The sequence below is a fragment of the Anser anser genome (assembly GCF_964211835.1).
Source record: "Anser anser genome assembly, chromosome: 3".
Classification (NCBI taxonomy): Eukaryota; Metazoa; Chordata; class Aves; order Anseriformes; family Anatidae; genus Anser; species Anser anser.
This window is the reverse complement of record NC_139722.1, coordinates 7,638,081-7,664,442: the sequence shown is the minus strand read 5'-3', so window position 1 is coordinate 7,664,442 and position 26,362 is coordinate 7,638,081. Positions and strand designations below refer to the sequence as shown.

The window sequence follows — 26,362 nt, the reverse complement described above, 5'->3', positions numbered from 1 at the left end:
CATTTTAGCGCAGCTCGCCGTCAGCGGCCTCATTGTGGCTTGTGGAGCTCTGGCGAGCAATAAATGTTTTTTTTCGCCTTTTGCTCACGGGTTCAAGGCATAACGCTGGAGCTGCAATATGAGTCTTTTTATTAAATGTGTCCTGCATGGCTTTGCTTTATGCCTCGTTCTTTTGAGTCCTTCCACAATAAAACATCAGAGTCCTTTCACAGCAACGTGAGTCTTTTTATTAAATGTGTCCTGTAAGGCCTTCCTTTGTGCCTCGTTTTTTTGAGTCATTCCACAATAAATCATTCCAGATAGGGAAGCAGACATTGCTGAATCTCTGCTTTTACAACATCCATAATGCTCCTACCCATCGAGTAACTACAGCAGTAGTTTCATCTTTTTTTAAAATGACACTTTTTTTTAAGTTGAATTTTAAGTTGAAACAGGCATTTCAATGACAATTTTGCCAATATTCTTGTTTTCTTCCATTGCCCTGTGTGCCTCTGCGATCTCATGCAGAGGGTAAACGCTGTCGACAAATGGCTCGAGGCGAGGGGAGGCTCCTCGGGCAAAATACGGCAGCACGTTTTCTGTGAAGGCTTTCACCAGCTTTTCCTTATACTGAAGAAAAATGAAAGTATTTTGAAGATTATTTCTAGTCGTTTCATTCCCAGAAGTATCTCTAAACACAGCATGCAAAATGTATACAATTCTCAGATATTTCATAGTGAGACAGACATGTAAACATCTGAAAGGTATAAACTGCTAGTGAAAAGAAAACCTATTTATAGATGAACTGTATTTTAAGGGAATGAGCTTCTCCAAAACAAGTGGCCAAAGCTCAGTGCAGAACCATTTAAAACTCAAACTGGTAAGGTTCTTGAAAATATTATGTATTGGATTATGGACAAAGTTTATCCTAGAGCTCTATGTTGGTGTTTTTTACTGTAATAACTGAGAAATTTCCACATAACGTGGAATCAAACTTGGTCTTGACTTTGAAAAGTGTGTCTGTAGGTGACTTAATGGAGGTTTTTCTCTACCCCTCCCCCAGACTTGATTGAGTCATCTGATCACTTGAGTTTTGTTTCTTAGAACAAACCTTTAAATTATGGTACTCATGGAGTACGTTAAAAAGTCTTGCGTATCATACCTCTGTGGCAGTAGTTAGAAAAGGGAAGCATCTCAGACAAGTAGAAAAGGGAAAATGTAACTTAATTTTGCAATGTTTTCTAAAGTTTGTAGGGATAGTTCAAGGTAACGCTTTTTTTTAGTAATAATGCATTAGATTCTGTTTTAGTGCTGATATCATAAGAAAGATCTCAAAACTACCATAGATTTTAAGATCAAGTTATATACACTGTTGATAATTATTACTTGCCTCCTTGTCTCGTGATCTTAATAGACTTGTATGAATGCACCCTCTTTTGGAAAGCAGCCTTGCAAGCAAATCTCCATGGACATCACCTCCGCTCAGCAGTCCATAAATAATCCACCGTCCATCAGTACTCAAACAGTTGAGGTTCTTCTCCCAGTAAGAGCCACCAACACAATCTAAAATAATATCTGCTCCAGAACCTCAAGTAGAAACAGAAAAAAAAATCAGCAATTATAGTTGAGCTGCACTAAAGGTAGGGTAATTTCAGGTGAAACTAAAACCTTATTCTCTGTAGGTACAGAATCAATCTTGCAATTCTTATTTAAATCCTTCTGCTGAAATTAGGAATTGGCACAATGATTTGTAAAGAATCCTAGCATCAGGCACTAAAAATGAATCATTATAGATAACAGATACAAACCCTGTCACAAATTGTCTCAAATGCTTATAAAAGCTATTTTTTTCTAACTGTAAGAGAACTGTAAGAGTTTTTTTGCCCATACTCAGACACAAATACAAGTGCTACACTTCCTTGTAGACGCAACAATAATATCAGCACAATTTTTATGCCCCAAATAAACATGAAGCCAAAGGGAGCCCATGCAGAAAACAGAGCCCAATTAAACTAAGGAAAGTTACATTCTTGGGCTGAACAGGATAACAGGATCCTTACTGTCTATTCCTTCATTAAGGTGACATCTTTCCTCCTTGCTAAATTGACCACTGATTACAGAATTGCTATTCTAACCTGCGAGGTGATTTTTGCAAGTTCAGCTGAAATAAATCACTTCCAAGATAAAATGTAGTCTACAGTACTGAAAAGTGAGTTTAGGACAGGAAGAGAAGAACATTGCATAGAATTGAAATAGAGCAGGATTTAGTAACTCAGTATGGAAATTGGCCAGGAACTTATTTTTGGGAAAAGGAAGGCACAAGATTTTCTGCATTCTCTTGTCAAAATCTGTTTTAGGCCCTATCCATAATAAAGCAGATTCAATACTGCTGGATTCCCATCCTGTTCAGCACCAAAGGGAACATGAAAAATTTGAAGTGAATCATACCTCTCTGCAAGATTGGTCTCTTTGAAAAGATGATGGCAAGTCCCGGTTGAAATTGAGTGATGTGCATATGCTTTAGGAGGTACACTCTCTTCCTCAACTCTGCCTTTCACTCAAAGGTTCTTACCTTGGGTGAACGCCAAGACCTTTTCACTAAAATCTTCCTTTTTGTAGTCGAACCCTGCAGCTGCTCCAGCGTTTGCTGTCGCTTTGAGTTTCTCCTGAGTTCCTGCTGTCACGATGGGAATAGCTTTTGCCAGTTTTGCCAGCTGAATGGCTGCCATACCAACGCCGCTAGCTCCGGCATGGATCAACACTCTCTCCCCCTTCTGTATTTTACCTGAACAAGGACATAAGGGAAATGATTGCCCTGTTGGCTTTATAAGTGGAGTACAACATGATCAAGGTGGAAAATACTGAATAGATGAAAATATTGAAAGCTGAAAGAGATGCCTTTGTCAACTGTGTACTGTTTATATCTTCATATACTTAATAAAATAAACAAATCCAGAATGAACAGAACTCACAGTGTACAAACAGGACTCCATTCTACTGACTTCAGTGGAATGACATTAGCTGGGTCCTGTTCAGTGGTGAGCAACCATGACAAAGCTGCCAGGGTGAGAGCTGCCAGCCTTTTTATACTGGGACCATCCACTGCTGCCAGTAGAATGTTAATAATATTCATTGAGTTAATACCAGGCACTTAGCAGTGGAAAAACGCTACACAAATGGCGGGTATTGTTGAGGACCAGTTCTACCTGTCATCTTACCATCTACACCTTGCCCTAATGCATTTGTTTGTTTCCTACTGATTGCTACTGGAAGTGGGGCACCTAGTAGTCCTGGGGACATCATCCTAATTGAGTACAGACCCACTGGAAGCAACACAGCTCGAATCAAGTCTGAATTTGTGGTAGTGAGGGAAGATACTTCTTTGTAACTCATGTTCTTTATTATAGCTTTTAAGTACCACTGCTGAAAAGGATAGAAGAAGGGTATCTGTCAACTGAAGAAAGACCTGAAAAGTGCTATTAGTAGTGCCTCTGTAGTACATTTTAAAAACGAGGAGTGTAAGCTTATGCCTTTCTTAAATCAGCTCAGAGGGAATGTTACCTACAGTTAACATCTCTGTGAAGCAAGGTACAAGTAAATGTTGTCTACTGTAATTCCACAATGCTATTAGTGAGGAAAATTCACGATATGGTCATGCTTGCAGTGAAGACAAATCTTTACAAGTAGGATTTGTATTCAGTTGTTTGCAGAACATGTAAGTTATTTCAGAGTTTAGGCTTACTGGAAATCACGATTCAAGCTGAGAAACACAGATGAAAAGAAAAAAACTGGCCATCTTTCCATATCCCTCCTTGTAAATACGCAGTCAGCAGAGTATGTTGTGGTCAAGATTTCAGAATTTGGGTCTGGCCAGATAAGTAAAAGGCCCATGTGAGTGACAGAGAAAAGGGTTTTCAAAGGCAAACAGCATTCAGATAGGGGCAACAAAGAGAGGATTTAATAACAGAAATGAAGGCGAGCTGTTTTGATGGGACAGATTTGCAAATGCACCTCTCACCTACAAAATGCAGCAGCTGAAAGGCTGTTAGCCAGGCTTCAGGAATGGCTGCAGCCTGAATAAAAGTCATATCGTTTGGAACTGGCATCAGGTAGCCTTCGGGTACCGTAACGTATTCTGCCTGGCCACCTCCGGAGAGCAGAGCCATCACTGCATCGCCAATCTTCCACTGGCCCTTGCAGCCAGGTCCAAGCCCAGCCACACTTCCAGCTGCTTCTAAGCCTAAAATATCACTTGCTCCTTTGGGGGGAGGATACTTCCCTCTCCTCTAAAACAAAACAAAAGAGAGGGTAGGGAAGGAGAAGCCACACATCAATGAGTGTAATGACCTGCAATATTTTATTTGCATGTCTCCTACTTAATTGCCTTTTTATTTCACCCTGATTTTGGACTATGTAAATGTTTCAGCAATTTAAGGATCTTCTATCCTTTGGCAATGCTTCTTGTTTCATTACTAAGTATATTTTATTCTTAAAAAAATAAATAAAGCATTTACCTACTGAATCAAGAGACATCTCTTCTTTTAGCCCTATGAAGATTTCCTTTGAAGTCTCAGATACAAATGCTCACCAGGCCCGATCTCTTTTAATTCTTCTGATTTGTAAAGACTTCAAATGGGGACTTGAAAAGTTGGTGTAGTTTTCAGATACATAAACCTGCTTAACATACACATACCTGGAGTAAATCAGCCCTATTCAGAGCGCTCGCAGAGACCTTCACAAGAACTTCTCCTTCTCCTGGATGTGGTTTCATCACTTCTTTCACATAGAGATTTTCTGGCCCCCCTGGGCAATCAAAATGGGCTGCCAACATTTTCTCTAAAAATCTCCTCAGACAGTTTCTGGCCTCCTCGGCTTTGCCACCAGCAGCTGTTGAGATGAGGCTGCGATGTCAATCCCTTTTCCACCTGGCAAAGTCAAATCTGGAGCAATCTCCCCTGGGTGGACGCAGAAAGGAAGAAGAGAGAATCACGATGGGAAAGTCTGTTCCTATACTTTGCAGTGTACGAACACCATATAGGTCTGCTGCCCAAAGATGTGTGCAGGGCAAACCAGGCCCTCTTCAAGGAAGTGGAATACGTGACTGACCTCTGTAAAATCACTTGCACGATGACCTTAGTGCTTACTTAATCATTTGTTATAAGGCTGGAGGTGTGGAATGATAAACTTGAAACCCCAGGAGCGTAAATCCCCACAGGGTGGTGCTCTATGGCTGTTGTATGCTGAATAAACAACTGCTGCCAACTATCTGCATAAAATACAACTTTAAGGCATTTAATTCTTCAACTGGCTGGCTGTTGTTTTCAGCTAAACAGCTCAATCCGGTCCCACGTTTGTGTGTATTAGCACAAAAATTTAGTGGGAAATCCATCTGGTACCGCCCTGTAACAGGTCTTCCCCCCACTTAATCTGTTCAAATGTAGTCAATTAAAAATCACACACTAAAAACATTTTTGTCCCTCTTCCATCAGTGCACTAAACTGCATTTGTCTGAATGCTTTGCTGCTAGAAGCAGACCCACCAAAAGACCAAAAAAAAAAAAAGTGTAGTGACGGTATGAATACCTACGTTGCTTTCAAATGCACAGGGAAATGCACAAGCTGAGAACCGAGTTTCCAAGCACGACACCTCCAAGCTGTCAGATCTGCCAGCAGAGGCCCGAAACAAGTTTTAAGGAGATCCGTGGTTCCTGAGCACGGTTTGTGACCCACCTTTTTCCTGTAATGAAAGGAATTGCTCCTCTGCACTGGCAGCAGCCCTGGCTGTCCTTGGGAGCAGAGTCTGGCCCCGCTTCCTCCTCTCCAGGCTCTGCAACCTGCTATTCCTCGGCAAGTCACGGGGTGGAATCGGAAGAGGTTGTGTTTTCCTTGGAGGGAAAGACGTGAGCGGAGTCAGAAATCCTGAAATATTTCACCAATTATTTCTCCCCACGGACCTGGTTTATTCCACAGGTATAGCAGAAATCAGCCTTTCCCTTTGGCATCGAGGTGGAGATCGCCCACACCCCCCAGCACGCAGGGAGGTTTGGTCTGGTGCTTTTACCCTACTGCTGGCGGAGCACGGATCTGCAGGGTGTGTGTCTGTAGCTTCCTGGGCAAAGCACTGAACCTCTGCTTGGATTTCTGGACTCTGGATAGCTGAGGCTGGATTAACCTAGGTTGCATTAAGGGCACGTTGGGCTGTGACAGCCCTCATGCTCCATCTGAGGAGGCTTTTAGTCTGCTCCCCTTCCTTTGAGACCGCAGCATTCTAAGTCTGCTGGCTCGTGTCTGTCAGCCCGCGGCATTTCTACCTGCTGTTTCGGCTGCCCGCTCTCACCTCTTGGCTGAGCTTTGCCATTTCCCATCAGGTTATGCCTTTCTCCATATCCTAGCTGCCAGCTCTCGAGTATTTGGGAGTTGTCAGGGAATAAAACTGACATTTCAAAGCATTTTAAAATGATATAATTTTTCATCTGGCTGTCCATGTGTGGGATTCTTCTGTGGGTTTCTTTTCCTATTGATTTGGATATTTTGGGATTCGGACACTTAAACTGTTATTTGAAACTAAATTAATTTAGAAACAAATATAACAAAAATATTTTGTTCTCACATGACTCCAAGGGCTAGTAGCTAATTTGTTTCTGCAGATGAGAAGATCATGGGGCCTGGTCTTCCTGAACCTGGTCTTCAGCTGGTGAAATAGCTCAGTTGTTGTCTGAACAGTAAGGGGTTCACCCAAATGAGAATTATTTGATGTCCTACAACATACACAGTCTGATTACAGCCTGGTAGGAACGTTGTCCCTCCTCCCCAGTTCTCACAGAGCTTTGCAGTCTACTGCAGATTAAAATAACTTTCTGTAACAGTCAGTGACAGAGCAAACTGATGTGAAAAACGTATTTTATTTCCAATATTCAAGGGCATGCAGGGCAAACTGAAAATCTGTTAATGTAACAATTTCCTTAGTCCCTTGGGTCTGTGATGCTACATAGCTGAGAGAAATGCTCTGAGCGAAGTTACTTTGCTCAGGGAGATGAATAATTTTCTTATCTAGAAACAGGCTAAAAGACAACATTCAAAAGATTAAGGAAAGCATCCTAAGCCAAATCTTGAGGACATCACTTTCAATTCTATTTAAAAACTTGGGTGATGCATGCATAAGGTAGTCCTCTTGGGAGCAGTGAACCTTCAAGAGTTCTTGAAAAAAAAAATGGGGAAACAGCCTTCGCTCTGCAGTTGGAGTGTGGTAAAACAGCAGGTGCTTGCTGGAGTTGGATAACGCATCAAACATCTATACTTGTTTTCCTTCTGAGCTTGATGAAGTTCAAGGTTTCTGCTGATTCAGCTACCCTTGTCTCTAAAGTAGTCTGCTATAAGAACACAAGGAAATAAAAAATGAAAAATAAGCAAATAAAATACAATCAGTAAAGGATGATTAAAGTCATACACAGATTTGCTGTAATAGAGATACTTTTTTCAAGCTCAGATCCACCTCAGCCTGTAATCAGAACAACAGATATCAGCATTTACAGCTGCACATTAAAAATACTGGTACATATGTTCATGAGGTATTACCTGTTCTACAGAATAAACACTGACCACTTTAAACTTAAGTCATTTGCAGAAATCTCTCTTCAGATGCAAAGAAAGGTAATGCCATTTTGTTTTCTCTTCAGAGAGAAATCATCCAGAACAGCAAGAACTCCAAAATATGTGCATTGTCAAAACTATTGGAAGTCTGGCCCTGCAAACATGTTGACTAGACTTTAGACTTTACTCAGGAAAACTGCTCTTGATCATAGCTTACAAATTATAAAAACCTTTTGAAAAAGGTTTGACGAAGAATTTATTACTGACAGTCTTATAGCTCATTCCAGACTAAAAAAGCTTAGTCAAAACACAAGTTATTTCCACTTACTTGTAGACACCTAAGTGAGGAACAAATGCTAGGAGAAAAATGGGTCTAGAATTTCATTCCTATTCAGGGAAATGAGATGGGCATATCCAAAGGTTAAGATGGAGCTTGTTGGTCTAAAACATATTCCTTAGAAATACCTCTGTCTCCACACTGAAACTCAGGGCTATTGAGGCTGAGGCTATATCAGGAGGGATATCAGCTCTCGTGCATTTTATCCATCTGGATGATGTGACAGAATGATTGTATACTTGATAGAGTCAGCCATATACTGCAGCAATAAGATGTGTAACTGTTATTTATCTCCCTGGTTTAATCCTTGCCAGCACCTCCACCCAAAGAGAAAACTACGTTTGAGATGCTATCGGGATTCTGCAGCTTGTCTGCAAAGTTTTGCAATATTCTCAAATGGGGAACAAAGAGATGGTAACACTAAGTCTTTAACACACTGAACCCAAGAGAGAGAAACTTGAGTGGGCACACAAAGGAAACTTTGGCAGAAGAGGGAAGGAAACGGGCACTTTTGTTAGAGAAGAGGTACTTTGTAACTGTGGCACAAAGCATGAGAGAGGAAACAAAACGTCATGATGTCTCAAGATTCACGTGTAGGAAAGGTGACTAGGCAGAGAAGGAAAGTTTGATACCCTTAGAGAGCAAAACTGTCTTTGAAGAAGTGGGCTGGGAATCAGAATATCAAAGATAATGTCCAAAGGATGTGTGCAGAAGACGCTGGGTAAGGATTAGTCGTATGAGGTCAGTGAGATGTGGCTGTCAGGTCCCACTGTCTTCAAGTGTAACTAACAGAAAACTTGTCCCACAAAGGCCAAGGCAAGAGAGCATTCGGCAACCTGTTCACACCCCTGGAGGCTTTGGAACACGTGGGATGTGATGACTGGAGAGGGTTTAGCCATGCAGGAATAACCCAAGCCTGTATTCAATTCCCAAGATTTTGGTAGTTTGTCAGATTAATTTTTGACGCTGTGTGCGAGAGCAGAGCCAGTAAATGAAACACTGACATGGAGGCGCATAGATGCATTCATTTCTCTTACCGAGTTTCTCCACAGCTTCCACGCACACGCTGGGATACATGCCCACTTTGTAAGTAGCAATCAGGATGAAAGCGTTGGTCTTCACAGCTATCAGGCCTCCATCTGGCTGGATAATACAGAAAAATGGCACAAGGTTCTGAAAATATACACGTGCATACATATTGCCTTACAATTTGAGCTAATTACAGACCTTTTCGTTGCTCAAATACTCTCTCAAAGCCTAAGCCATGATGCAGACAACACACGTCCATGCGTGTTTTGAAGACTGCTGACTATTAAAACAAGTCACTCAAATGTTTTTATTGTATTGCCTATTCTCACTTCCAATGATTGATGTATTACTGCGCAGCATTTTGAAGAAGTTTTACCGTAGTGCTCAGTCATATGCAAAAGCAGTAATAAATGCAAGTAAAATAGGTATTTATATGAAATTGCATAAGTGTTTATGAACCCTAACTCCCAAACTCCACCTCACTGATTTGTAATAATGACTGGAAAAAGACACTGAGAAGTACTGCATGTTTTCTGAACGGGGGTCCAAATTTAAAAGCAGCTCAGCCTTTTCTGCAGGTTACTCAGCTCGTTTCAAGGATGGCTTTACTGGGGAGGGGAAGAGTTAAGAAGACCCCAGTAACACTCACTGGATATATCTACTTCAGACTGTGCGATTTAGCAGTAATAACAAAATACTGCCATCCTGAGCATGCAGCTTCAGTTTCTGTATTTCGGAGGTGAATGACTGAGGCTGGCATCCCACGAGGTGAGCTGATCTAACAGTTCAGTCGAACAGGCACTGCAGCTGGTGCTAGGGATGTGTGGTGGACATGCAGGGATGTATATATTCGCATAAATGCACACATGCAGGAACCATTTAGCGCCAGGGAAACACCAGAACAGTTTAAAGAAGGAACATTTAACTGAAAGTGAAAGGCAGATAGTTTATAGACTAAACATGGGGGCTACACTTCTAATTTTAATGCAAGTATTGAGGTACAGAGTATAAATGCTCCACTGAAATATGGCCACCAGTGTCACCAAACTTGTGCCCTCCAAGCATCCCACCCAAGTTTTACATCTCCATTTGCCCACAGCTGAAAAGAGAGAGCTCATATTGATACAGCTTAATGCCTTGCTTGCTCTAAAGGCATGTGGCTGTGCCAGGAAAAGCATGGATAAAACCTTCTTGTTTGATGAAGAATAAATAATAATTTGATTAGCTTGAAGTGAATGGTGTTAGCTGTTTAATTCCACTGCTGGCAAGGTGATATTAAGAGACAGAAGGAAAGAAGCGTGTGGAGGCTTTCAGCTTGTGTTAAGGTATTCATGTAACCAGGCAGTGAAAGAAAAAGGATGCTCCCAAAGTTTTCAGGATTGCCATAGCTCTTGTCAACGTACATTTTTAAGATAGATGGAATACTCATCTGCTCGGACACATTTATAGTGCTTCTGCTTGAAGTAGAGCCCTTCCCTTCTAACTTGCATTAAGTTATTGTAGAAAGTGTAGATCAGGTTTATGGCATTCTCTGGTGGCACCTATGTTCACACAACACAGTGTTACGGACCGAAAGGGTACATCTTTGCAATGATGAACAGCTCTCCACCCTCCCACTCTCTTCGATAGTTCACTTAAAATTAAGATGTTTTTGAGTGAAAAAAAATCAAAACTGAGCCTAGTTTCTATAGAGTCCACTGTGTTTCCAACATCCCATTTGAAACAATCTGCTTAATCTATGGGTACTATCTGTGCAGTCCCACTACTCACCAGCACTTCCCTAGAGAATTAATACACCCAGTGGTGACTGGAGCCCTCTGTTAAAAGGCGATGCAGGGTAGGACTCAGCCTTATCATGTAATACAATACGAGCAGAAGTGCTGTTATTCTGCTCTGTTTATCAGCTGATAGACAGTGAAAACAGATAAACTACATCTATACCAGAAAACTACAATTGTCAAGGAGCTGGGTACTTCTGGGTACTGTTATAACAGTCCACCTACAGATTTGGCCTGGGCCAGCAAGCACTTTTGCAAACAATTCCCAGGCACAGTCTGGAGAATGAGAATGGGTCAGGACTGCTCCCCAGAAGCAACTTGGTAGAGCCTCTCTGTTTAGAGGTCATAGTATGGACACGGCCGTGCCACAGCAGCACGTCTCAGTGCCAGCAGATGGACCTAAGAACATCTCCTTTACAAGCACAGGGGGGATCACTGAGTGCAAGTGCTTAAAAACAACCCCTTGAAAATGCCAGTTAAATGGCATCTTTCTTCCAAAGATCAAAGATGTGAAATTAGCAATCAACTTCAGAAGGTAGCTCTCATAGCAGCAGCTAGGCTGTACCCATTTAACTCAAGCTCTTAGTCTGAAAGAAGCCGCTGGTCCCGTTAGTACAGTGCAGAACTCCCTGACATGAGCACTACTTTGTGCTCTAGATTCCCGGAGTTTCTACCGCTGCTGTCACTTCCCAGGACACTCTTTCATCCCTTACATAAAAGCCAAAGGTTGATGCACAGACTTTTCTTTCATTTATGTTGATAATAGCTGCATTTTCCACGTGCTTTGTTCTGATAAGACTGCCATTCAACAAAGCCTGAAGTTGGTTCATTTTCCATCTGTTCTGTGAAAAGAAAGAGATGTATAAATGTTCATTCTCCTCTCCTCTTATATTGGAAACCAGATCTTTCTCCATGGAGAATTTAGGAATTTAAGCAGAAGTAATGCTAAGCCTCAGATAAGAAAAATAACAAAATTAAAAAATCCTAAAAAACAGAGAACAGCAGAACACTAAGGAATGAGAAAAAAACTTGCTACAACCAGCAGATCAGAGCAGAAATTGGGGTGTGAGGTATTGGTTTCTGGGCCAGGCTTGGCCTGAAACAAAAACCATTTTCTTTTAAATGCTCAGCACTAGCATGGCTATTGTTAGACCTTTGGGTCAGTGCAGCTCCACAAGGGTGCTGCTTGGAAGTAAACCCTACATTTATCTCATGGTATATCTCTGGCTATCTGGATAAGCAGCAAAAATCTTAGAATATTGAATCATAAAATGGTTTGGGTTGGAAGGGACCTTAAAGATCATCTAATTCCAACCCCCCTGCCATGGGCAGGGACACCTCCCACTAGCCCAGGCTGCCCAAATCCCATCCAGCCTGGCCTTGGGTACTGCCAGGGATGGGGCACCCACAGCTTCACTGGGCAATCTCTTCCAGTGCCTCACCACCCTCAGAGTAAAGAATTTTCCCCTTATGACTAATCTAAATCTCCTCTTTTTTAGTTTAAAGCCATTCTCCCTTGTCTCATCACTACACACCCTGACAAAGAGTCACTCCCCAGTTTTCCTGTAGGCCCCCTTTAGGTACTGGAAGGCTGATACAAGGTCTCCCCAGACCCTTCTCTTCTCCAGGCTGTACAAGATGCTGGTTAAATCTTGAGAAAATAGTAAAATTCTATTACTGCCATTGTGCTCGAATCATAATTAATCAGTAGAAAACTAGTATTTTGACAGCACTAGAGTACAGACATGGCATAAATTGTATTTCAGTTCCAGCTTTTCCCTTTAGTTTCACGAGGTCAGAATCACAGAATGGGAAGATGCCTTGTGAAGATCCCCAAGGAGGAGACCCCACAGCCCGGGGCAGCCTGTGCCAGGGCTCCACCACCTGCCCAACACAGAAGTGCTGCCTGGTGGTCAGAGGGAGCCTCCTGTGCTCCAGGTTGTGCCTTAACCTCCTGTCCTGGCACTGGGCACCACAGAAAAGAGCCTGGCTCCATGTTCCTTGCAGCTCCTGTACACATTGACGAGATGCCCCCGAGCCTCCCCCTCTCCAGGCTGAACAGCCCCAGCTCTCTCAGCTGTATGAAATGTATGAAATCTTTGAATTTAATAAACATTAACTCTGTTTAAACTTGGCAGTTTTATTGCTACTTAATCTGGTTTTATTTACTTTTTAATGTGAGGGTGGTGGAAATCACATTAATATCACAATTAAGGAAAGCTGTCAGGCTTATCAGCGTAGCCAACGGCCTGCCACAGGGACATCGGGCCAGCAATTATTAATAATTTTTGAGTACTGAAGACGCATTTGACTTTAAAATCGAGAAAGCATGAGGGGCATGCGGCTCGGGGGGCTGGGGACCCCTCCAAGAGCCTCCCCTTGGGCCCTGGCTGACAGGAGGCTGCGGCCCCCGCCCGCCTTCCCTGCTGAGGTGTTGCCATGGCAACCGCGCCCCCCGCTCCCCGACGGTAGCCTACCCGGCTCCTGATTGGCTCAGCCTTCGGGGCGCTCCCTTTCTGATTGGTTGAGGGCGGCTACCCCGTGTCAGCGGGGTCCGGGTTGGCGTTGCCACGGGCTGTGAGGGCGGTGGGCGCGGAGGGATCCGGCCGCTCCTCGGCCCCGCCTCGCCTCGCTCCAGCCGGGAATGGCGCCGGTGGGTGCTTGCCCTGGGGCCGGGCGAGCCGGGCCGCTGCCCGTGCGGGGTGTCCCACCTCTTCCGAAAGGCGAGAGGTAGTGGGGAGGGACTATTTTCTCAGGCGGAAGGACTCGGAAGGTGGTGTGTGTGTGTGATGCGGCTCTGAGGTGCGAAGGGCGCCGCCATTTTCCTTTGGGGAGGGAGACGTGGTTTTGCCCTGAGGCGCGGCAATGGCTGCCATCCTCGCCTCTTCTGGCGGCTGCCCCGAGCCTCCCTGGGGCCCGTGAGCGGATCCTAGCGTTGGGGGTCACCTCTATGAGGCCAGTGAGGGGTCTTCCACTCTGGGATGCTCTGGCGAGGGGTGTTTGGGGTGCTGCTGTCCTGACCTGGCTTTGCCTCAGGCTTTGGGCTTTGCCTCAGGGCTCAGGAGGCTGCGGGGCAGGGGTGTGCTGGGACTCAGTTCTGCCCTTGTGGCCCTGAGGGGATCCCGGAATTCTCAGTCACTGATGTCCCCAGCCAGTGGAGGGACCAGGTGGTGGAGGTGCTTGTGGGCCCTCCAGATGCCTGCACAGTGTCTGTTTTAATGCTTTTCCTTCTGTCACAAACCAGCAGTCCGGGTTGTCTGCCTGAAACTGGCAAGGTTTCAAATCATGTCAAAATGCCAGATTCACTAAATCTCATGCACAGTCTACCAGGTCCTGCTTGTAGGTTTGCGCCCTGTTTGCCCCAGAGGCTGGTGTTCCCCTCCTGCTCTCCTCCTCCAGGCACCTGAAGGAAAAAGGGGGGACAGAGCCACCAAGAGAGGTGCCCAGCTGTGCTCGCAAGGGGTGACACCCCTGTGTGACGAGGAGATGGGGACGAGGATAGGTGTAAAAGATATCTTAAGAAATAGCAGCTGAGCATTTTGTGTGTGTTGGATGTGTAACAAGATGATTTTGCTCCGAGTACTAAGTACTTTTCCCACCCCCCTGTTATTTGCATATGGATTTGGGAAGTGGGACAGTTCTTTCCCTGGGAGATGAGCATTCCCTTCCTTTTTGTACCTCACAGCTCAACAGCATGACTTGGTCTTAAAAAAACAAGGAGTACTAGCATGCTGGTTACATCACTTTAGAATTAACTAAAAATTCCAGTGGTATATCTTTATTGAGGTTGCTGGAGGCCTTATGAACAACAGAAGATTTCGAAGGAAACCCTTTCAAAAAATTACTCTGTGCATTAAATATAGCAGAATCCTCACACCAGTATGTTCTGATATGTAAGTTTTTTTAATTTAAACAGCATTTCTGTTTTGAGGAAAAAAATGCTTGAGCATGTGGATTTTTACTTAGCAAGTTTACTAATTCTTCTTCTGTCTGTAAGGATTTTATCTGTACACACAAGCAACAAAAGTAATCTTGCTTTACTTTTTATTCCTGTTAGACATGGTAATTACATGTTAGATAGTAAGTTGACGTATAAGTAATATTATTTAATAAGTTAAGTATGGTTGGACTTGATGATCTTGAAGGTCATTTCCAACCTAGAAGATTCTGTGGTTGACTCCGAGCCTGCAGGGCAGCTTCTCTTAAAGGCTTTTGTCAGAACAGGGGCTTTTGAGGGGACTGAGGCATGTGCGTAAGGATACTTACGTTTTCTCACAGAAGTGATTAATCTATCTTCCAAAAGTTTCTGCAAAAACTTGTGTTTAGGCAGAGCCTATGTGTGGATTTGAGCAGATGGGAGAACATTCTGCGCTGCTGAACAGAACTCACGAAGCAAGAGAAACCTTTAAAAAATGGTTTTTAATCCTGCTGACAGCATACTGCGATGCAGGTGTATCCAGCAATCATTTTAGTTAGTCAGAGATATTCCCAGGTCTGATCATAATAGAACAGGTTTTTATTTTGGGCCACTTTTTGCCTAAATAGTTCTGTAAATACATCATTTCCTGGAAGCACAGTCTCTCCAGTGAATCTGAAATAAGTAGAATTTTAAAAAGAAATTCCTGTAAAGGCCATTTTATCTCCGCATTTCTACTGTCACCCTGTTATAAATCAATCCAAATGTCCTGGTACACATATAATAGAGGAGATGGAATTTCCTGGCTTGGTATCAGAACTTTAGCGTAAGCTTCATCTGCTAGAACTTTAAAAGCCACTAAAATACAGCTATCCCTGTGGTGGAATGTCGTGGTTATTGAAAATCACTTTTACATAATTGAAAAAAGCACAAAGGAAAGAAGTAAAAGGAGGTGGAATTTGATGACTGAACCGTTTTCAAAGCTGGCAAGCATTCTGGAGTAATTTGTGAATCACTTTGTTCCTTGAAACAAAATATACTGTCCATTTACGGTGGAGATGAGAAGAGACAGTTACTCTCAGAGGGAGTATCTGACCATAAACTTGATACTTCGTCTCCCTCCGTTTAACTTACTGTGATACAAAAACACTGTTGGTATGGGCTGGCAGCAGGTAGAATTCCTTCTGAGATTTGTAACATTGTTTGTCTGGAATTCTAAGGAAATCAGCTTCTTCATGTTTATGGGGTGGTTTTAGACGTTTCTGAGTGTTTTCATGCTTCTCCCAGACTCATCCAACAACGTGTGCTGTGAGTAGCCCGGAGACTCCCTGGCAGCGAAGACCGAAGTGCCCCAGATCCGTAACAGAACATGAGCAGCAGAAGCTGTGGCAGGTGAGTGACTCGGCGTTCCTTCAGCTGTAAATTCGGCTGTGAAGAACCAAAGTTCAGGACACATGAAACGAGGACCTGCAATTGAGAACGCAGGACGTTTGGGTGTAATTGAGTTCCTGTCTTGGAAACAGCACCTGATACCCACTGAAGTTCTAGCCTGCCACCTCGCCTGTCCTTCTGCTTGCCACGGCTGGCACTGGCATCTGCCTGAACCCATTAGAGTCCCACTTAGCAGGAACATTCCTGTGCTGTTGTCTCTCCCTCCTTGGCATGCTCAGAAATGTGTCTCACAGGAAGATGCATGTGCTCTGTCCTTTCAGACACTTTGTTGGAAGTTAAGGCTATCTAGCATCCAAGTCCTGTGTGAGTCTTCCAGAGAAATACCCAAATTTAGTGCCGGTCAGCAGCACTAAATTCAGAAATGCTATTGCATTAAGCCTGTCTTATGTACGTGTGACTAGGCTGCTGACTCAGTAAACAGCAGTCTGATATTACAAGAGCTGCCTAAATTGACTGCAGAATCGAACCTATAGATATATTTATTTGAAGAAGAGTGCCCAAACCATTCAAATCGTTGTTCTAAATCGGGATATCCCAATCTCCATTGCTTCTGTTTCACGTGTGTGAAATGTTCTTCCCCTGTCCTGAAGCTTCCTGCGAATGGCTGCAGGGATGCTTTGCTGCAGTTCCTGCAGAGGAATAATGCTGTTCGTGGGGCAGCGTGGTCTGAAGAGCTTAGGTGAACTTCTTCTGGTTACATTCAAGTTTGTAGCTTGATTGTGGAACCTAGGTAAGAACCTGATCTCTATAAAGCTGGCTGACTATTTATGCAGACCTTTCCCTTGTTTTACCTTTATCCAGAGGTTCCCCTCAGCACCAGCAAGGAGCAACCCAGCAAACACTTTTGACTGCAGCAGACTCTTTGGGAAGAAGAATGCCACCAAATATTGGCTGACACAGAAGGACTTCAGTCATGTGAAGGTATGAGTGGAGGAATAAGAACAGAAAGTCTGAAGCGAGGAATGGAAAAGGGTTGTTTGCAAGGTTCTGTAAGTCTGAGATATCTCTGTCATTGGGAAGCAGAACAAAGAACTCTGAAAATATTAATCCGAGGGTTTTATTGAGCCCTTGCATCCCTGTGAGGTAGCTTTATTGAGTTCCATGTGATTCAGTGTGCTGGAAGTCTCCACATAGAACCTGACCAAGCCTGTGACTAGCTCTGTGCAGGTGCTTCGGAGCTGTGTCACCCTGAAGGCAAAGTTCCCACCTGCTCACAGTGTGTGCTCTGAGCGCGTTCTGCTGGTGTTCTTCTCATGGGGAGATGTCTGGGCCTGCCTGCTGCTGTGAAGCTCTTGGTTTTAGAAAGCTCCTGTGATTAAGTGATGCAGATATGTCAGGTGTATCATAACATGCAACTTTTTGCAGATATTAGGATGAAAGGGCCTTAATACACACCTGAAATTCAGATTTCTCCTTTTTTTGATGCTCCTTGCCAGTTCCTGCCTTGTCCTCCCTGCCTTGCTTCAAGGACTGCGTCCACAAACGACAGATGAATTGGGTCTGTATTGCCTGTGCTCCTTTACTAGGTACTGGAGTTGCAATTAATAAGCTGGACGGTGCAATAAATTACCTGTTTAAAAATCAGGTTACAACAGCAGAGCATTTCAAGGGCTGTTGTTTTCAAAATGTGTTTTAGTATCCTAACGTTCATCTTCAGAAAGAGTAAGATGGGGATAATGCTAGAGGGAGAGCTTGGCTGATGTCCCAAAAGTCACTGAGATTTAAGATGCAGACAAGTTCACGAGCAAGGCAGAAACAAGACAGTTTCCTGCTTTGGAAGCGTTTTTCTTGTTATCTTTCCTCTTCCACCTGTTTTCCTCTGTGGGGAGAGGTGCCCCTTGCTGCCTTCACGGGGCACGCCTGAGCCAGGGGCAAGGAGCCAGTGGCAGTGCAGTCATGCCAAGGAACGTGTGGTCTGCTCCCACGGAACACCTGCACTCCCGCTCTTCCAATACATTGCTGCTGCCACATTGAACCCAACTCCTCAGAGCAAGGCTCACTGGCCGTGTTTCTGCTGCCTGCCTTGGTGTAATAGACCTTTCGTCGCAGCACAAGTAATTATTTTGAATTCAAAGGTAGTTCTGACTCCTGCTTTTACTTCATGCGTTTTGTTGGTGTTTTGTCAGGCAGCCCCTGATGAAAGTCGAAGCATCATCACTTCTGCTCAGGCCATCTTGGACAGAGAAAATTACTTTGTGAGGGTAAGAAGTGATCTCTCTTTTCTCATTAGCTGTGTGCTTTCCTGCATGTCAAATATTTTCTCTTCATCAGTGAACTGCGACAAAATGTCGATTGTCTGTATTCTCGGAAAGTTAAATATAGAAGCACAGGCTTCTGACCTCTTCAGGATGGGACTGAAGTGGTAACACCCAAAATATGAGTTTGAGAATCCTCTCTCTTCAGCTTTTGTTTCAGGGGTGGGCCTGTGAGTAAAGGCCAGGAGGGCTGACCTGATCTAGCAGATTGCCCCTGCTGGAGGAGAAGCTCCTTCTCCCGCTGCGTCTCTTGCACTGTGTGGTGCTTATCAGCCCTCCACTCTGAACAGGTTTCAGCTCACTAACCTTGGGGGGGAAAAGTGAGTAGTTTTCAGTGTTGCACTACGTCTTAAAAAAAGGAAAAAAAGGCAAAGAAGAGCTTGGTGGGAAGAGGAGGGAGGGAGGAGCAGAAAGGAGGACGGAGAGCAGGGCAGCAGTGCCCAGTGAGATCGGGTTAGCCGCGCTGTGCAGCTGCACCCACGGACTCATTAACGTGTTAGGCCAACACACTGCATGGGTTTTATTTTCCGTCTTTCACTTAGGAGGTGGACAGGTATTTGAGGCACAATGATTTCTTAAATCTGAGAAAGAAGGAGATCCTCTACAAGAAATGGCTTGAGGATGTTTCAGAGCCGCTGCTGCAGAAAATTGAGGACAAGATGGACAGCCAGTCGAGTGACGAGATAGAGAAACGGAAGGAAGAACAGCTCTCCCTCTATTTAAACTACTGTAAAAAGAAGGTATCAAGAAGTAAATTTCTGTCATGGAGGCAGTTGCTTGTAGAGGGCTGTGAAACATGTTTGTGCCTTTGGGTGCTACCGGTCAAGCTTTATAAAAGAAAAAAAGCTGGGAGCAGACACCAGCAATTCCCTTCCGTGTGCATGCAGGTGAACAGACCCAGCACACGGGTGCTGTCGCACTCTGTGTGCAGTACTCACAAAAACCGCAATGACTATGAAATGCTTGTTGGTTTTGCTCTGAATTTCACATCCCTGTTTAGATTCCATGGCTCAACTGTCTGCATCGCGGGATTGCACGCCTAGAGCAGTAAGAGCAGTTAGATCATCTCCCAGGGATAGAACGGGTTTATATATAGGGCATGCTTTTGTTGTCAATGGAAACCGCTGCACAGCGGATTTATGTGGCTGTAAACAAGCTCCTACCGTCCAGAAATGAAAACCCTGGGGGAGCCGTGGTATTTTAATGACAGCAGATGGTATATTTTTCAGAAGTCTGATGTGAAAGCCCCATGCATTTAAACTGCACTTAATGACCAAGGGCTGAATCAGTCCTGCTCCCGAGGTCCTGGCGTTTAGGACACGTTGGGTGTGCACTGTCCGTATCGTGGTCTGCGTCAGCCAAAGCTCCTGTGCCTGGTCAGGGTGCCCTCCAAAAGCCATGGCTGGTGTACTGGGACGTGCTCTTCTCCCCACACGAGCACAGCACTGGTGATAAACCTCCAGTCTCTTCTCTCTCTCTCTCCCCTCTTTCTCCTTTTACTCCCTCCCCCAAGTCTCCCACCATTTTGCCTCTCTTTCTTCTCTCAGACTCCCCAGCGCAGTGTCTCTCTCTCCTTGTTCCTTCTGACGATTCCTCCAAGTTCTCCACTGCCCCTTGCTTTCCAAAGCTGCCTTCCCACCCCTTCCTCCATTCTCCTCCTGCCCTCTGACACTCTTTTCCCTCTGCTGTCCTTCCACGTTCTTCCATCTCAGTCTTTCTCTCTGCTCACTTTTCTGCCTCCTTTTTCACGCCCCTTGGCTTTCTTCCCCTCCTTGCCTCTCCTTTGTTCCAATGACTTGCTCAGATTCTTTTTTGGCTTTAAATCTGCCTCTTTTTGACTCCCGGTCTCACCTCCTCCTTACCCCAGGGCCATGTCTGGTTGGTCGTAGCTTTTCTTCGGGGTCGCAGTTAGCTGATGGCAGTCTGTTCAGCTGTGCTGGGCTGCCAGCAGGTGCCATCCCTAACGCCTCCCCACTTCAGAAGCAGTAGCTGGCTGCCTGAAACTGCTTGAAGTTTTACAGGAGCAGAAACAAAAAGAAGAAGGTGAGTGGCAGCTGTGTGCTCCCAGGGGAACTGCCAGGCTCCAGGGAGCTCAAACCCTGTGGCGCTGCCCAGGTGCTTGCTGAGGGTCTGGGAGCAGCACAGGCGCTTGGGGCCTTGTTCACGCAGGCCTCATTGACAAAGCCATCTCCTCAACTCACTGTAGGTCCCATTTTTGGGGTCTGAACGTGTGCTGCAGCACTCCCGAACTGTTCAGAGTGTGGTGTTTCCAACTCTGAAATTGAAATCGCATCCGCCAGCCTCCAGAAAGAACTATGCAAGGCCAATACCTCGAGGGCCATGGGCTGGATGCTCCCTCCTTGCTCCGGCCCCTGGCAAACTGTGTCCACAGGAAAGCTGGAAATGTTCATCTGAAGGAAAAATGAGGCTGGTGGGGGCTCGGTCACTTTTTTTCTTTTCTTGTTAAGATCTGTTTCCTTCTCTTATCAAAACCTTTCTCCTGGAACAGAATTTACATTACTTAGTCTGCCCTAGTAGCAATTATCACTTTAGACTGTAATTATTTATGCTTCATGCAAGCACTTGTAATATATTTATGCCTATAATAAATTAACATGGATGTAGGTATTCTCCTGCTATGCTTCAGTCACCTTCCTTCTGAGGTGTGGTGTGTGAAAATTAGGAAACCCATTTTATTTTATTTTTTTTACTGCCTCCAGCATGCTGCGTTCGTGCTATGCTCTGTGTTATCCCCAAAAGCTTCTGAGACCTGACCCTCTACCCGCTTCTCCTGCAGGGCTATGTGGCTTTGGAAACTTACGACCCGTCGGAGTACGACCCGTTCCTCCTGCAGAGGAGTACAGAGTGCTGGAAGGTGCCGTGCTTGGTTACGCCCTGGGTTTAGGTGCACCCTGTGACTGCAGGAAGTTAATGGTTAGAGAGGAGGCAGCCTGTTTCTGACTTGCTGCTCTGAGGCTGGTTGAACAAATGTGTTTTTCAAGAGGCAGCACAACGGTTACAGTGGATAAGGTCTCTCCTATTTGGCTACCTAGTAAAGTACTTGCTAAAACTTAATTTTTATGGTACCAGCTCCCACTGTATTTAAATTCAAGAGTTCTTGAAAATGATTTTCACTGGGAACATGGTGTGAATCCACGCTACTTATCCATCAAAAATGAGGTTGACGCTCCTCCCTGCTAGCCTTGAAGCTCACATTTGTCTGACTTTGAGACAAAATCCTTGAAATCCTTGCCTCCCTCACAGGTTTTGATACCAGCCTTGCAGGACCCTCTGTTAAAAGCTGTTCAACGAAAGTTCGTTGAGACAGGCATTGTCAAGCAGTGCGAGACAGGTACTTTAAATGATCAGTGTCCCTTGGAAGCACTTTGTGGTGCCTTCCTTGTGGCAGCAGGTGCTCACATGAAGCATTTCTCTCCTTCAGGAAGGCTGTGCTCCGCCAGAGAGGTGAACGAGCTCAGCAAGGCAGAACTGCCGCTGCTTCCTCTGAGCCGACAGCGCATGGATGCCGTGGCGTGGCTGAAGATCCCGCCAGCCTACATTGCAAGCGAGGCCCACCGGACCAAGAGGTGAGAGTTAATGGGTGTCTCGAGAGGCAGCACGACAGTTACAGCGGATAAGGTCTCTCCTGTTTGGCTAAAACTGAAATTTTATGGTGAATTCTGCTTTATTCTGTATTATTCTGTATTTTTCATGAGAAAGGAGTGTTGGTGGAGGGAAAGCCCTCAGGCATGGAGCGGACAGCAGGGTATATTAATGTAGAGCACTGATTAATGTACAGCTAAGCCTTGAAGTAAAGTGGCTTTTGTGGAGGATTCCTTGTGTTTTCTGTATGCAGCCTGGAGCCAGCCCTACAGTTCAAGCCATGGAACACCTTCTGGATGCTTCACTGGAAGATCTGAAAGGATTTAATAGTCTCGAGGGGTTTTTATTTGTTTTTAACTACTACTTTCTAGATTTTGGGAGCAGAGTGGGGTCATACTTCTATTACAGAGTGGCTGAGGTTGGAAGGGACCTCTGGGCTCAAAATACAGTAGAGCTCAGTTATGCTTTGGGGATGTGATACAAGACAAAATGAATTGCCAAACAGTCCCTGGGTATGTGCTTGTGCTGGAGCACTTGTCACCTGGCTTCCCTGGGGTATTCTAGCTACAGCTGAAGGCTGTTTAGAAAACGGGGTTGCAGCAAGTCTCAGCTTTTGCAGCTCTCTGAGCTGAAGAAGCAAAGTGAAATGCTGCCCTGCTACCTAAGCTGCAAACAGCAGAAAGGCCCAGCTGGCCTGCACTGAGAAGTGTTTAGGATCAGGGAAGAGTGATTTTTTTTTTCTAATTTTAGTTGCTGACTTTTTTTTTTTCCCCATGTCCCGGTGCTCTGATTCACCCCTCTATGAAAGCCCTCTGGCTATGCCATTGCACTGCAACACTTAACGCTTGCTCCCAGGTGACAAGAAGAGCCAAGCTCATTGGGGACCGGATGCCCTCCCAGAGCCAGGCCTGCACTCTCCTCTCCGCCCCTGCCCAGAAGTTTTATGCCCAAGGCCTTCTCCGGTGTAATGCTTGGAGCAATTATGGGCTAAAGGCAAGTTCCAGAAGGAAAACCGATCACAAATACAAACATTTCCGGGAGTGACTCAGTGTGGGAGAGAGCTAGTGCAGGAAGCTGTGCCGAGCTCTGCAGCCTTGGCCCTGAGCAGGCTGACAATGGTTTGTGTTTCTGTTTACAGGCAGCGAGTTGTGGAGCACCACAAAGACAGCAAGAGCTGATGGCATCCGTCCTCCAGCTGACTGCCGCGGCAAGCAGGGCCATCAGAAGGTACCATGTGCAAAATGCGTGTTAGATCTGCCAAAGCAAGTGGTAACAGGCCAGGTCTCCCAAAAACCTGCAATAAACTCATTGTCTTAAACATCTGCTTCTGAACTACTGCTACCAGCAGCCAAAGAAAGGTAGGAGACGCTGCTCCCATCATTTCCAGTTCCAGCCCTTGCTGTTATCTCCAGGTCTGGCTATAGCTACAGCTCCCGAGTCTGACGTATTTCATCTTACCAGAAATGGGAATGTCAGCATGGGCACAGGGAATGGCAAAGCTTGCACTTAGCTTCAGCTGTTGCAGTTTTGCACGGAGGTGAAAGAGGTCTCCTGGGGTGGTAAGAACAAGCTCCCTGTGAACGAGAAGGAGGTACTCCTGCCGATGCGCACGGTTCGCACAAGTGTACAACAGAGCTGCTTAGAAGGCACCGATAAGGAAATAATGGCTTGTTTGTGCAAATCTTAACTCCCACAGTGAATGCCTTGCAAAATGTTGTTTGTGAAACAGTGTTAAGGTACTACTGTAGCACACAGGCATGAAGTCAGGCTCTAACGTACACACACGTTGTTTGGAGAAGGCAGGAAATAAGTAGAGGAGACAATAAGTGTCCTTGCACAAAATGTTAGACAGCACTGAGCAACAGCGTGCTGCCAGTGCCCCACAGACACTACGCTGCTCCGGGCCCTACAGCGTAGCGTGGTGTCTGCTCTGGTCCTTGTCTCCCTGCTGCTGTGGCTGCACAGGAGTTCTGGTGTCAAAGCCTGAGCACAGAAGCAGCTCCAGTCTCCCACTGTACACACACAGTCCGTCAAGGGTTGCCAAGATTTAGTTTTATTTAGGATTAGAAATACTGAACCACAGAAAACTGTTAAAAGTAACAGAGGTTTACTCAGCCCTGTAACAGGAGGGTACACAGATGGCAGTCAAGTGTGTATCTGTCGACATCGGGAGGTATTGCAGCACCCATGGAAAACAAGGGCATGCGCTATCCAGAACTGCATGCTGTGCTTTTTCAACAAAGTAGTTAAAGGAGGCAGTAAAATCGTTACAAAGTATCAAATCCTTTACAAACCTTTTTTCCAATCAGCCCTGGTTTTGGTGCCAAGAGAAAGTTTTTGCTTTCAAGCTGTCTCATTAAACAGACTCACATTGGGCTAACAGTTCCCCTAACCAAACCTTTCAAACTTTTAATAAACTTTTCTTGAATTTAATCCTAGGAGTTTTTCTCATTATTTCACATTCCCTTGTACAATAAAATATACTTTTTAAAAATCACTATGCATCAATAAACATCTGTAGACAAATTACATTAATAAACTTATATTTTACTCTCTATATACATGTTGGCAATGTCAAAGCTTCAAGATTCACATGGAGGTCTGCAAAACCAAGGAAATGTACACAAATAACTTACATTTAGGAAAACCAAAAGCCGGAGGAGTATTTTTCCACATCATTGTGGGTCACAGTATTTAAAATATTTTTTCTAGTTACTCTTTACAACCACATTGTCTCAGCAGAGAATGATTAACCAAACAGAAGCAGAAAGAAAAATCAAGTTGCAGTTACTGATTTCAGTGCAGAACTAAGTCAAGTAAAGAACTACACTTGATTCTTAAAGAATATACAATATATTGGAGACCTCTCCAGTGCTAAGGCTTCTTCAGCATTTAGTCCTTAAAACTATCGTCCTGAGGCAGGAAGATTCCAGTGGATATCACTTTTCAGGTTTTAAACGGAATGATTCTAGTGCTAAACTAAACCATTCCTCAGTCTATATGTTAGACCAAGTGGTAAAATATACACACATTTCGATGCCACATTTCTACTTAATACTTTTTATGGCCCTGAAAAAGGAAACATTGGCATCCAAAAACAACATATTCCAACATAATAAAAAGGCACTGAGCTATAGTACTGTACATACAGTAACATCTGTGTTTGCATAGATCGACGACAACTTTGAACGCAGCAAGGGAAACAGTAACTGAGAGGGAACATGGAAGCAGCAGGAATTCTTGCTTAATAACCAGCTTACGGCAAAGAATCTTTTGGAAAAAAAAAAAGTTCAATGTGTCAGCTTCATTTGTCCTTCATAAATTAAAAAAGTGTTCTTAGAGGAGTGTTTTCTGCTCAAAAAGCTGCAGGTCAAAACGGACCCAGACTTCGCCGGTTGGGACTTCATGCAGCAGTAAGTGTTTAGTCGTGGGGCCTTTGCTCTCTTGTTCCGTTCGGATTTTTGCTACTGGAACTTCAGTGCGACCCAAAAAATCTGTTGGGCAAACAAGTAAAAGATGTTATGAAGCAAAGACACAAAGCTTAGAATATTTGAAAGCGTGAGGTTAACCAGCAGGGATGGAGACCAGCACAACGCGTCAGTGCGATCTGACGGACAGTTTCTCCAGTTTCTCCATGTCACATGCAAATTCAGTACAACTCAGGCTGTGACTTCACACTGTAGCTTTGGTTAGTCACCTTGTACTACTATCGTTAATGACTTGAACTTTCCTTTCTGCAACAGTTAAAATTTATGACAAGTGACAATCTCGACAGAAAGAGCAAGTTTATAGCCAAAGGTATTCAGTTCTAGAGCACTGCTCCCAAGCTTCCTGTCTGAGTGGCCCCCAGCTCTGTGTATATCAGCCAGCGGTGACAAAAAAGGGTTTTTTAGAAGACAAAAGTGCTATGGTATTAGAATGGAAAATATGCCTTTATGTCACAGTTTGATCCAAGGGCTTTAAAAATACAGATCCCTTTCAGTAACGCAACTTCCAATGTTTTCCATGTCAGCATTAAGTGATGGAACCGATTTACAAGTCAGCTGCAGTGCTACACGGACCATAAAAAATGAAATATTTGGGTTCAGCCAACTGGTAATTAGGCTTGTATGTCATTCTTTTTACAAGAACAGCAACCTTGAACAAATAATGCCACTAGTGGGCATACAGTCCGATTCAGAAATGATATGCCCTCTTTCCTGGCCGTTTCATACATAATCATGAGAGAACGTGTGTTGCAAGGTGTGTTTAACAGGAACTCAGCTCTCCAGCTGGGAGAAGAAACCTACCAGCAGCCACACGTCAGCTGAGCCACAGAAAGTGTGTTTGCAGAGGGCAAAGTCACGTTACCTCGCAGGAGAAAAGATGAAGCTATACGTCAGCTCGGCTCAAGGCAGTACCTTGCAAATCAGCAGTAATTAACC

At 44.5% G+C, this 26,362-nt stretch overlaps 3 protein-coding genes across 14 annotated transcripts in view; 1 reads left to right on the top strand and 2 right to left on the bottom strand.

Moving 5' to 3' along the window:
• Positions 1-204: 204 nt before the first annotated feature.
• Positions 205-13,423, bottom strand: TP53I3 (tumor protein p53 inducible protein 3). The gene is made up of 9 exons (XM_083830782.1): positions 13,190-13,423; positions 11,426-11,554; positions 10,338-10,475; positions 8,943-9,048; positions 4,673-4,815; positions 3,998-4,265; positions 2,552-2,764; positions 1,370-1,566; positions 205-609 (listed from the first exon to the last, which is right to left on the bottom strand). The coding sequence occupies exons 2-9, from the start codon at positions 11,540-11,542 to the stop codon at positions 421-423; spliced, it is 1,371 nt and encodes a 456-aa protein (XP_083686908.1). The 5' UTR covers positions 11,543-11,554; positions 13,190-13,423; the 3' UTR covers positions 205-420.
• Positions 13,247-24,569, top strand: FAM228B (family with sequence similarity 228 member B). 3 transcript variants are annotated; one of them, XR_014582223.1, is made up of 10 exons: positions 13,528-13,671; positions 15,916-16,020; positions 16,882-17,001; positions 18,207-18,281; positions 18,878-19,075; positions 21,133-21,210; positions 21,600-21,687; positions 21,778-21,922; positions 23,077-23,296; positions 23,400-24,569. XR_014582223.1 is itself a non-coding variant. In XM_083830774.1 (9 exons), exons 1-9 carry the CDS (start codon positions 13,357-13,359, stop codon positions 23,114-23,116), a joined length of 858 nt encoding a protein of 285 aa, XP_083686900.1. In that variant the 5' UTR covers positions 13,247-13,356; the 3' UTR covers positions 23,117-24,569. The 3 variants fall into 3 exon arrangements, 2 of the variants coding, with proteins under 2 accessions (XP_083686900.1, XP_083686899.1); XM_083830774.1 differs by lacking the exon at positions 13,528-13,671 and adding an exon at positions 13,247-13,365 and having other exon boundaries at positions 23,077-24,569; XM_083830773.1 differs by having other exon boundaries at positions 23,077-24,569.
• ITSN2 (intersectin 2) overlaps positions 23,971-26,362 on the bottom strand; it is an 81,162-nt gene continuing 78,770 nt past the window's right edge. For all 10 annotated transcript variants that reach the window (XM_083830764.1, XM_083830771.1, XM_083830770.1 and 7 more), the window contains one exon: positions 23,971-25,432. In XM_083830764.1, coding sequence (XP_083686890.1) covers positions 25,275-25,432 — 158 coding nt within the window. In that variant the 3' untranslated portion in view covers positions 23,971-25,274. The remainder of the gene's footprint in view (positions 25,433-26,362) is intronic.